General features: G+C 38.4%; 1 protein-coding gene across 1 annotated transcript in view; it reads right to left on the bottom strand.

Moving 5' to 3' along the window:
- Nucleotides 1-8172: 8172 nt before the first annotated feature.
- The window catches only part of Ppp1r1c (protein phosphatase 1 regulatory inhibitor subunit 1C), a 108661-nt gene continuing 103751 nt past the window's right edge, over nt 8173-13082 (bottom strand). The window contains exon 5 of the mRNA XM_076928954.1: nt 8173-8625. Within this exon, the coding sequence (XP_076785069.1) occupies nt 8588-8625 (38 nt within the window). The 3' untranslated portion in view covers nt 8173-8587. The remainder of the gene's footprint in view (nt 8626-13082) is intronic.

Genomic DNA, 13082 nt, shown 5'->3' with positions numbered 1-13082 from the left:
TATCAGAGAGAAAGAAAGCAGAATAGAGAGAAATCAGGCTAGAAAGCTGTTTCAATCAGAGCATAGGCCGCCAGCTTCAACCCATGATTTGACTCAAGTCTTTTGTTTCATGGCTCTCAGATACTCTTTTCTCAGAACCTCTCTCCAAACCAAGGCGGGTTTTTGGCAGGAACTTGTAGGGTGTCACAGTGTGTCCAACTGTATATTCTTTTGTCCACATACCTTTACTTACTCATTGCAATGAGTTGTTAGTCTGGTTTGAGGCCTCTGACTTCTGTTACACTATCAATACTGGATCCTTACCTGGACTCCTCTTGGATATCTTGTTGTTGCCCTGCGTCATAGAGATTGTGTATCTATGGACCTGTAGGACCAGCCCTTCCCCACTCTATAACAGTTGGTAGATGAGGTAGATGTGGTGGGCCAACTCAAAGCCCTTGATCTGAGTGGTAGCTGAGTTGGCACCCCTTAGTCTCTCTAGCACCTGTATCACAAGAGTGAGCTCTCCAGCACTGCCTGGCTAGCTCACCCAATGCTTCAGCATACAAGATATCCTGTCAGCTTTCCTGCTGTTATGCCTTCAAGGACAGCTCACCTGCACCCATACCACCAGAGTCAGCTCTACTCTACTGCCCAGTACAAGATGTGGGACTCACTCTCCAAAGTGCTGCAGCTGGTGAGGAGCTGGGCCAGCTCTATGGATCTCACAGTCTCTGGCCAGCTCACGAAAGCCGCCACCACAAGGGCCAGCTCTATTGGGCTGTCCAGGAAAGGTGTGGGTAAGGGGTGTGGAGTTGCTCTCTCTAGTGCCACAGCTGGTGAGAGTCAAGTCCTGCTCTCCCACTCTCATGACCCCAGGGCCAGCTTTCTGGATAACTTTCTTAATTCTGACAGGAAATACAAGAGATAACTATTTGTAGTGGGATATCTTCCCACTACTTTATATAAAGCACAGTGATTGGGCTGTATGAGAGGTAGGCAGAGTGATGTGTAGGGAGGAGAAGGAAGAGAAGAAAAAAGAGGAGGAGTTAGAGGAGGAGAGATGTAGGAGCCATGGAGAACCACGGGTCCAGGACAGTCCTGGGCAACAATTTATATCTTAAGGTTAGATATTGGGAAACAACTCTAATTGTGTGGGCAAATTGTTAATTGAGCATTACCAAATATATAAAGCCTTTGGATAATAGTTAAGCATTAGAGTCTCATTTCTACTGTGTGCTGCATGAATGGCAGGTATTGTCTGGGGTTCAACAAAGCTTTGTGGAGATAGAGTGGTGGGTTGGCTGATTTAGCCACCACAATGGTGTCTTGTGGGTGCCAGGGCCAGTGCTTGTAATAGCCATTTATAAATGTGAGAAAAAAAAAAGAAAGATAAAACAATGTGTTCAAGTGTCTTCCATATTGGAAGACCCAGACTTAGAATTTAGTTTCCAGAATCAAAGCCTCCATGACTTACCTGATCTCTCAAATTAAATCCTGGCTGTGAGCATAATTCATTAAGCAGCATGCACTCAATATGCTTGAGGTATGGGGTTCAATTCCCAACAGCAAGTAAAAGCTACATAAAACGAAGCTCCCAAGAAATGGCTGAACTGATCATGCTCTAATCTCTGATTTCTTTAGTTGTTGAGAAACTTACCACAGCATGCATTACTTTAAAGTTAAATGCTACCATTGTGAGGATCAAAAGCTCCATCTCTTCTCACCATCTGAAGAGCTTTCCTTTGCTCAGGTCTTTAGACCTTATTTGTGGAAATATTTGACTTCTCCTCCAGTCTTAGGAAAAATCCCACTCAGTTAATAAATTTAATCTCTCTACTTTTTTTCTTCCTTTTATAGATTTTTACATCTCATTTATCTGTCTGTCTGTCTGTCTATCATCAGTCATCTATCTATCCATCTACCTATAGGGGGGAGTGTGCTCACATGTATATACACACATACTTTCGTTCATGGAGCCCAGAGTAAACATTGGGTCCCTCAGTCTTAGAGTTACAAGAATTCCTGGAACACAGAATTATTAGGTGAATGCTGGAATCTGGTGGTCCAGACTTTGGTCCACTGTTCCTCTTCATAAAAGTTTCTTTTCTACATCAAATGTCCTATAGATTTCCCTATAAGTAGAGTAAACATTTTAGGCTTGGTAGCACCAGTGTCATCATACCATCTCTTCTCATGTCTTTTCTCTTTCCTTTTCTTCCTACAACCTCCCCATCTTCTTCATCACTCCACACACGTCCTCTCTTCTTTTAAAATTAATTACAAAGTTAAGTCTATTCTTATCTTGGGGTAAGGCTGGCCATGTGACAGATTGGGTTCTGAGAGCATATGGGGCTTCTTCAGGACAAATACCCTTGTGCCCTGAGAGATAGGCAAGCAGAGGAATAGCTTAGCCCCCAAGGCTCCACTCAGCATGTTACACAAGGACCTCTTGCCTAACAAAGCAGCAACTCTATATCCCAACATCTATTAACAAGCACACATGCATGTCCTTTTCCAAAGTCATTCATCCAAGGTGATGATGACATCACTTGGGCTACAGACTCACTTTGAACACTCCTTGCCTATTTGTGTTATATGTTGTACCCTCACTGTCTCAGTGGAGCCTGTGTTTATGGTGATAGTGTCTTTTACAGGTTTTGCTTCTGTGGGTCTCTGGCAGGCCTTTGTATAAAATGTTGTCTAGTCTTACTGTTCTCTGTGCTATCTTAACCTGCCTGCTCCACTCCTTCCTTCAAGGATCTACACAGAAGCAGCTCTAGAACAAAGCTATTCTCATTATCACATCTTGCTGCTGGACTAGAAGGTAAGAAAGTGCTGAACACTGTTGGTATTTGGTGAGTATTATTGAATACATGCATAAACAAAAACAGGTGGAGGCCTCTATTGTTATTTTTCTTGATTGATAAATGATTGAGGTAATTTCCAGATTACCTTCTTAGTTAATTCAGTCAAAATGAGACCTGTTTGAGAAGTCCTACAGATCTACAGAATCTCTAAACATTCTTGTTTTTCTCAAAGCAGACAACTGGGGAGTACATTAAATTTTAATTCTTAATAGCTTACTAAAAATAAACATGAATTATACAGGAGATGCATTATGGCTTCCCCACGCCCCTGTCGACCCCTGGAAATCCCCTTCTGCTGCCACACATGTTTAGTAATCACAGAGGATCCTATAACACTGCTCAGGAGCTAAGCTCACATTTCCTAGGTGGTTTCTTGTAACCTTGGTGATTAAGTATGGGAACTCTATTGGATTTTTGAACCAGAATGAGTTTAATTCTCAGTCATTGGTGGTTGCTAGCAATTAACATTGACATTTTCTAACCTCTAATCATAAAGACATTGATTAAATAGTAAAATAATAATGAATATTTTAAAGATCTAAAGAGTGCTTAAAATACTGCTGGCCTCGAATGAAAGGAAATTAATATTGATTGATATTTACCCAGATAATATTATTTTTATCGAGCTTTGTATAGAAGACCGGAGGCAAGAAATTCTTTACCAAGTACTGAAATGTGGACCCAGGTTTTTTGAGCTTATCATTTACCAGCTTTGTGGTCTTATCTTTGTTATCTTTTCTTATTTTTGACATCAAGATAGTATGAATATTTATCACTTAGGGTTATTGGAATGATTAAATGTAAGGTGCTGACAACATTATGTGACAGTATATGATTTATAAAAGGCTGTACCCATTTCCCATAAAGTAAATTGATGTCTATAATTTTAATAATATAGCATGACTTCAACTCCATAGCAATATTCTAAAAGCCCACATGATGGGGAGGTTGTTCCATTATGTAAGCCAGCAATTTCACAATAAAGATTGGATTATTAATCAGTCAGGTTTGAGCAGAAAAAAGGCAGAACTGATACAGACAAAAAGAATATGGATAGGCTGAAAGATACTGAGTTGATTTTTATGTACTAATAAATAAGTAGAGATAGAAATGTTGATTGATTACCAGTTGATAGATCATGGAAACAATCTTACTTTATAATTGAATGATTTAGTGCAACCATTAAAGAGAGAAATATCAATATAAAGCTAAAATAGTAAAAGCCTTTATAGTTGTTTAATGGCTTGTTAAATAATGCACACTACTGGTGAATCAAGTACCAAGAGAAGTAACAAAAGTTGTAATTTCCCTAACTACTAGAACAACAAAAGAAAAAAGAAAAAAAGGCAGCTAGACTTGTGGGTAAAGTGGTACCTGTTTGTAATCCCAGAATTTGAGATGCAAAGGCAGAGAAAACACAAGTTAAAGCTCAAATGGTCTATACAGCTTTTACCAGACCAGACCCTACTTCAGAAAACAATTACATCAGTGGTTCTCTCAGTCTTCCTAATGCTGTAGCCCTTTAGTAGGGTTCCTCGTGTTGTGGTAACTTCCATCATAAAATTATTTCATTGTTACCTCATAACTATAATTTTGCTATTTTATGAATCATAATATAAATATCTGATAGTCAAGATATCTGATATGCAAGGAAGCTGTGACCCACAGGTTGAAAACCAGTGAGCTATAAGTATACACATACGTGTGCATGTACACACATACACACACACACACACACCAGTCAAGTCCCATCCCCCAAGTTTCATGTTAGCCAAACAAGAAAGCAGAAGGTCCCTAAAGACACAGCAGCCACCTAGTGAGAGGAACAGACATGTTGCCAATCACAAGTCAGACACGTTTCGAAGGCAAGTGAGTCAGTACTCCAATGATAATCTTCAAACACACCCCAAAAAATGTACTGTTAAAAACAGTCAGACAGCAGAAAAAACCCTCATGTGGGATAATCTGAGGTAGTAGGCAGAAATCTACCAAGGGCAGCATGTATCAAGGGATGAGCATGTACAGAGGGAAGAGGATACCTTTGCCTCTCCTCAGCTCACTCACAACATTCTTTCAGGGCTTCTACAACACAGAAGATTGGAAATAATTGGGAAGTATTTGTTAATAAATAATGAGCTGTTCTTTATTTAATAGAAATCAGGTTGTTTCTTTTCTTTCTTTAAAAAGGTTTTATTTTTACTCTACTGTTGTAAAACATGTACTTATATGTATATTTAAACGCATGAATCTAATACATTGACACATTCCTATTTCTCTCTCTTTTGTTTTGTTTTGTTCTGTTTTTTGAGACAGGGTTTTTCTGTGTAGCCCTGGCTGTCCTGGAACTCACTCTGTAGACCAGGCTGGCCTCGAACTCAGAAATCCACCTGCCTCTGCCTCCCAAGTGCTGGGATTAAAGGCGTGAGCCACCACTGCCTGGCAAATAACGCGCGAAGTCCTTTGAGCCTATTACTCAATAGACACACACTTAAATTTCACATTATGTAAACAAAGAAAGTGACTTGGATAACTATATTTTCTTTGAAATATTATGTTAATTATTCATACAGACATAGTTTGGGGTAATTTAATAACAATGTCTAATTTTTAAAATTTTTCCTGTTCGTTCAACAAACACCATTTTAAAATTAATTTAGTTATCATCTATTTCTAATGTAAGCTTTAATTACAACAGGCAAGCTTAAGCTCACATACAAACGCGATGTTTAGTAGGACAGACAATTCGTATTTAATCTCATGGACCTTCATGCCAAGCTTTTAGACAGTATATTCTCAAAATCAAATAAAGGGGCTCATAAGTGTTTCAATCACTTGAAAAATGCAATAACCAAGTAACAAATTTAAACTAAGAAATCTGTGTCTCATTAGAGCAAAAGAAGTAAGCAGACAGTAACATATGGTAATGTAATTAGTGTGATTAGGGAATCCCATCCACAGAGTCCATGCTGCGGGGCCACTGTAATGAGAAACCTGCCTTTCTGTGTGACGCCTTGAAAAATGTTTCTTGAAACAATAAAGAGAGAAAGAAAAGACAACTCCCTGAAAGGATGGAAGGACTCTTCAGCCATCTGCCAGATATTTGTGTGATTAAAGTTCTCATTGTCTTGTTGCTTTGATTCAAGTAAAGAAAGTCATACCTTCAGTACTTTTGAGAGATATAGTATTTTGAAAGAGTCTAGGCGCAGTGAGTGAAAATTATCATGTCTCAAGTTCTGTGGAGAGTAAGGGTAAAGTAGTAATCAGTCTTTAAAATGAGCCTCATATTTATTTTGTAATTTATAATTTGTGATTCTTAGTGCTTATTGGCACAAACTTGACAACACTCCCCTTTTGAGATAGTCAAGTTTATTTTTAAGAATAAACTTTGAAATTTGTATGGGTGGGGGGGCATAAGTGAGTGTGTGTGTGTTTGTGTATGTGTGTATGTGTGTGTCTGTGTGAGGATGTATGCCCATGGATGCACATGCAGAAGCCAGAACAAGATCTCAGGTGTCTTTCTCTGTTGCTTTTAACCTTGAGACTGACTCTTTCATCTGACCAGATGATCACTATTTACTGAAAGGCTAACCAGCTTGAGAGAGAGAAAGAGAGAGAAAGAGGAGGGGGCATGGAGGCAGATGTTCACGTGTTTTCACCAGTCAAAGATAGTTGATATATCTAGATTGGGTATTGGGTTACACTACTGATTGAGCATTACCAAACTTATAAAGCCTTTGATTAACATTAAAAAAAAATTGTATAAAAGCAAAAAGGAAAAGGGGACATGGGATAGGGGGTTTCTAGGGAGGGGAAATGGGGAAAGATGCCATCGCATCTGAAATATAAATAAAATATCCAATAAAAAAATCCACCTGTCTCTTTTGCCCCAGTGCTGGGGTTGTAGATACATACAGCCATCCTTGACATTTACCTGCATTCTGGGATTTGAACTCAGGTCCTCATTCTTACAGAACAAGTACTCTTACCCACTGAGCCATCTCTCCAGCCCTCTGAAAATAGAAAGCATTTTTAAATGAAACATTGAGCAAGGAGTGGTGGTATTTTCCTCCATTCTCAGCACTCCACTGGAGAGGCAGGTGGATCTCAACAATCAAGGCTAGCATTGTCTACATAGTGAATTCCAGGCCAGCCACGGTTACATAGTGAGATCCCCTTCTTTAAAACCAAAAGAAGAGGCAGAGGATGAGGAAGAAGAAGAGAAGGAGGTGGATAAGAAGGAGAGAAGGAAGAAAAGGAGAAGGACAAGGGGGTAAAGGAAGAGGAAGATCTACTAACTGTCCAGGTTGTTGTAAGAGGTTGTTCCACTTGTTGGATTTTGCACAAATCATCGTAGGTTAAGTCAAGGCCAAAGAAAGCTAAGTTTGTTCTTCCCACCCAGCCACATGACAAAAAGTATCTTGTGTTTTATGCCTAAAACTCCAGAGATTTCATTGTGAGTGGTTCCCTAGCCCATTGAAGAAAGCATGGGAGCTTGGTTCCTACGGAAGTGGGCTTTTCTGTGTTTACAATTCTGATGGTTTCTCTCATGGATCATAAGCTAATAAGCTTGTCAAGTTACAAGGTCACACAGAGCCACTTCTTTTCTGTGGAGTTAAGTCTCCATATCTATAAACTGAATCTTTTCTACACATTTAATGGGATTAATAACCAAGAAACGTAAGTGAAGCCACCTTATTAATTTTAAGGACTTGAGTCAACGTTAACCAGCATAGTTTACTACCTATATTTACAAGAAGGAAAATACTATCCTTTTTCACTGTTACAACCCCGAGTACTTAATCATGTAAACTTCTAAAAGATCTCTAGAGCTCAACTGAATCAAGACAAATGGAATTTGAAAAAGCAACAAGAGGATAAATAAACACAGTGGAATTTGAAACAGAAACAAGGGAAATGTGTTTGAAAGCCTCCCCATTATAGGAGAGACGTCTCAGGTTTCACAAGGAGAAAACTTAAAATAATTCAGTTAAAATTTATCTCAATTCAAGTTCTTCCTTCTAGTTATAGAGGGAAATAAAACCAGGGAAAGGAGTTTGACAAATAGCTTAGTGCAAATAATAATAAACCATTTTTGAAAAGCATGTCCACATTATGTATGAAATATCAAGAGCCCTTTAGAAGGCAGTCCAGTCGGCTGTCAAGAGTCTGAGAGGAGGGGTGGGGGTGCTGGGGCGGTGTGCATTTGTGCTGTACTTTTCCAAGCTCAGGCCCCGAGTACAGTACTGACAAGCCAGCTTCTGGTTGTTATCAACTTGTTTTTTGCACCTGGAGGAGAAAATGAAAATACCCCAGAACACAGGGGACGTATTCCAGAGGATTTAATACCACATCACATAAATCTCTGTAAAAGAAAAAACCTGGTATGCAATACTTTATAGCAACAGTTCACACATTAGGTGGAGTAAATTATCCAGTTAGTGACTTGTGGCTGAAAAGTTCTCCTGGAAGAAGTACCAAATAAACAAAACAGAACAAAACAAAATAAAAAACGAACAAAACCAAGCAAACAGACAAAAACAGATGTCAATTTAGACTCATTTTCTAAGACCAAGTTTTCAAAGACAAGATAGTCAGTTACAGTATTTATATCATTACATGCTATATATGTGTATACATCTCTGAGTCAGGACATAGTTTTGTTCTGTTGACTGTTGTAGTCACACAAGCCAATCCCTTTTCTCTTCTGATCCATCTTCCCCTAATCCAGTTGCCTTTCACTATTCCCATCTCTTCTTTTCTTCTTGGTTGCTTGCTCCTGTAAGAGAATTAGATGTGAGAAACATATAACTCAGAGTCAAAGGGATCTGTGCGTGGTCATCTGTTCATCTCCCAGGCATATGATGTTCCACAGTGAGTAAGGAGCTTGCCTAATGTCACTCTATACAGTGAAGACACTACCTGAATGTCCTGCAATGTGTCATTATCTGAAATAATGTTATTTGCATATAAAAATTTAAAACCCCACCAAACAATTCTGTGCAGGCAACATAGAATGATTAAGACTATCTAGACCATTTTATTCAGCTATGGATCTAGACTAAATATTCCTTCACTTATGCATATTTATGCAAATATTATTTGTATTATACAAAGATCTGGTGATTATTGATGTTTCCAATTCCTTAACTCTCTGACATTGTTGTGGCCACTGGACAGTAGCTGAGGGTCTCCCTTCTGTGGCCTCCCTCTCTTTGTCTTGTACTTTAGTCACAATAAAAGAATGTTCAGGGAAATGACAGCTCCTCACTGTACTGCTGCCCAACCAAGGCATTCCACTACTTGTCAAAAACCATCTTGGGTACCATCATGTGCTGATTTTTCTGTTATTTATCCCCCAAAACTTTTATTCCTGATGTATTTTATATCTATATCTATATCTATATTTATATCTATATCTATATCTATATCTATATCTATATCTGAGGGAAAGTTCCAGGATTGACCTTTCCCATATTTTATACAAAGATTATAAACCAGAACTCAGTGACTTTTTTTTCTTTCTTTCTTTCTTTTAAAAATATTTTACATTTCCTTTTTGTTCTCTATGTGCATTGGTGTTTTGTCTGCAGTGTGTGTCAATGTGAGGGATCCGATCCCCTGTGGCATTAGATAGACATGCGCTGCCACGTGGGGGCTGGATATTGAACCCAGGTCATCTGGAAGAACAGCCAGTACTCTAAACGCCTGCTCTATCTCTCCAGTCTCTCAGTTATGTTTTCTAATTCAAAGCTTCCCAGTGATGTCACCTCTGGAAAACAAGGCAAGTTCATGGTGCTGTCCAAGCATTCTAAGATTTAGTTTCCCTTTTCCCTTATTTTCTTTTCAGCCTTCTGGTTCTTCTACTTTTGTAAGTTAACAGCTGTTCCCCAAAGCCACATGCTGAATACCTCCCAATGTTCTGGTATTCTTGAGGACTCAGATATTACAGTAGTGTCACAGGCTCTTAGAATTCACCACACTCATCTGCCTCAGATTACTTTATCAATATTAATGGTCATTAAAAGGGAGAAAATGCAGTTTTATTAGCAGAGTAAGACTTAAAGATGAATCCAATGGCATTTTAATTATAATTTGTTCTTCAGGTTTCAAACATTCTCCTTCATACATTTTTATCTATATCTCTAGAGCAAATCTCTGTTACCCACGTAAAAGAAGACAGTTAAATGCAATAGGAAAGTGACTAAATCAACATTTGTGTAACAAAATGAATGCCGGAGAAAGATGTAGAGTTGAATGACAATGATTTTCTAAATGTATTTATTTAATTATGGAGATTATTTCCCTATGTTTGCTTACTGTTGAAGAGTAGGAAGCCTTCTCCTCACTGCTCTCCAGTTAGGGGGCTTATTTGCAAAACAACTTCCATTATTTTTGATATCATTTTAGTCTAACCAGTAGAAGAAGATGTGGGAAGATTGTAAGAGTCAGAGAGCTGGCAGGCAGCTGCTGTGAGTGTCTCTTATAAAACAAAAGCAGGGAGGAGATGGGGTTAGAGGAAGTGGGGAAGGAGTGGAGGTGAATATAATTAAGATACATGGTATGGAATTCTCTGAGTTAATAGAACTATAACTATAGTACTATATACTATATATAGTACTTTATAGTACTGGTATTTTTAAAAATTTTTTCCTTTTATTGAAAATAGATACTTTTTGTATAGTATATCCAATTATAGTTTTCTCTCCACTCTTTCCAGTCCCTCATCACTTCCTCTTCCCTCCCCACCAGACCCATTTCTTTTCTGTCTCCTATTACAAAAGAATAGGCCTCTAAGAGATAAAAACAAAACAAAACAAAACAAAACAAAGATGACAAAATAAAATGTAAGCTAAAGCAAAACCCATCATATCAAAGTTGGACATGGCAACGTAATAGAAGGGAAGCAAAAAAGCAAGAGGAAGCAAAAGAATCAGAGACCCACTCATTTTCACTCCAAGGAGTTACAAAAATACATAAACAGAGGTCCTAGTGCAGACCTGAGCAGGCCCTGTGCTTGCTGTTCCAGTGTCTGAGTATCAGGCTCGCTTACATGATTCAGACAGCCATGTTCTTTGGTTTTCCGTGGTCTCCTCCCTGTCTGGCTCTTCCATTTGTTCTCCTCCTTCTAAGCATTCCCTGAGCTCTGAGGGGAGGGACTTAATGGAGACCTCCCATTTAGATTCTCCTCTGCTTATATCTATTTCTTTAGATTGCATGACTTTCTGAAATACAATCATTAAATTTTTTACGTTTTCACATTTTAACAATTTATTTATTAGTCAGTAAATTGACGCCTCTGAGGAATGTTTCCCCTGGAATCTGTGACTTATAGAATAAAGAGAAGTATTACTTCCTGCATCTTCTTTACTCTGAATTACATAATGGCATAAACACTTTTATATACACAGACCTGCCTTTCCTATTATCCATTTTTCACTTGAACTTTGCTCTTAGATACAGATGAGAAGCACATGAAGTGGTGATGTATATGGCTTGTTTATATCTTAATAAGTCTATAATGCAAGTCAATGGACACTGAAATACACTTAAATTGTGTGTTACAACAATACCCAAGTAAATCAATCTTAACATTCACTGAATTGTATACTATGTCTTATATTTGTGATTTGGGAGACTACGACGGTCATTGAATATGTTCTTAAGTTGACTTGAAATATACTTTCACTTTAAATTGTCCCTAGCCCAAACAATAACCACTATAAAAATCATAGATGTGAACACTTATACATATTCTGATCCTATGCATGAAATAAACATACCGTGATCATAGTTAGTCTAAAGCCATCTTTCTTACAATACAGGAGACATTAGAAATTCAAAGTGAAATGATGGAAACTTTGTTAAGCATAGGGATGAGTTTGGAATTCTGTTGTGGAGCACAACTCAAACCACTATTTGGATGCTACAAACTCACACCATCCAGCAGCAAATCCTCTGATTTAGCCTCCTGCTCTATGACATTCATTTCCTCGTTTGTTTTTCTGTATGAGAGACAAAATATAATCTGTAACTTTTATACTTTTCTCCATCCAGCACAAACAACCAAGGATTTTAAAGTGAGTGACCAGGGTACCAAGGAAAATTTGGGAGGAAATGATGTTTTCTTTCAGAAAAGAAATTGTCTAAGAGGTGGTTTCCTGATATGTAAAGGGCTGGCATAGGAGAGGAGATAAAGGGATGCTGGAGTCTTCAGTGGAGAAGAAAAGAGATTATGCAGGGGCACAAAGGCTAGCCAGTCTAGCATAGAGATGCTAGTTCTTTGATGAGTTGAGACATGGACAAACTTGCTAGAGAGTGAGTAAGAGCAGATTACTAGACCCTGACATCCAAAAGACTACACAGTAAGTGAGGCTCACACAGTAGGTGAATTCACATAGTAGGTGAATTCACGCAGTAGATGAAGTTTACAGAGATGCTTTCTGGACCTTTTGTAGCAGTGGTAGCAGTGCCTACTTGGCTAATTTAAGCATTTCATAGCTCCTCCATCACTCAAGTCTCAAAAAACGATGTAGGTTCAAACTGAATGAACTTATTTTGCAAATGGAGATTTGGAAAACTGAGACAGACTTGGTTGGTGTTTTACTTAAGAAAAGAAATTGTCTAGGAGGTGGTTTCTAGGTGTCTAGGAGGAGGTTGAATTTGAATCTAAGTAGGAGTATGCAAAGCCTGTCTATAAACCATCATATGAATAATTATTATTAATAAGGTTTGGCAAATATAAAATTTGAAGGGTTATGGGTCAGACAGTTTCATTGCCTGTTCAACCAAACTAAAGCCCCACTGTCTTCTTGTAAATAGACAGAGGCTTTCAATGTAAACTGTAACTGTGTGAAAAGGAAATTGAAAGCCTACTATCTCAGCTCCAGTCTCCTTCAATTGTGCAAGAATGCTACACATTTCCCAAAAAAACTTAAGCTTTAAACTGTAATTGATTTGTTTTGAGAGTGGAAAAAGAAATAGAAGAAATAAAACTCCCCCCCCCCCCAAATAATGTGCACCTCATGGTTTGATACCTTTAACAACAGAGAGCTAAAGAAAAGAGCTCAGAAGTCAGACTACCCATGTCCTAAAATGAGAATACAAAATCAGGGAGAGCTTTGGAGCCTTCCGGTTTGCCTAATGTGGGGGAGGGGCGCACTTACAAAAGTGTTTATTCAAGGAAACAGAAAAGGTGGCTATTATTTTGTTAATACTCCAGGGAGCCTCAAACAC

Source organism: Arvicanthis niloticus, chromosome 2 (assembly GCF_011762505.2).
Source record: "Arvicanthis niloticus isolate mArvNil1 chromosome 2, mArvNil1.pat.X, whole genome shotgun sequence".
NCBI classification, from domain to species: Eukaryota; Metazoa; Chordata; class Mammalia; order Rodentia; family Muridae; genus Arvicanthis; species Arvicanthis niloticus.
Note: the sequence above shows the minus strand (reverse complement) of the source record. Positions and strands in the feature narration are given on the sequence as shown.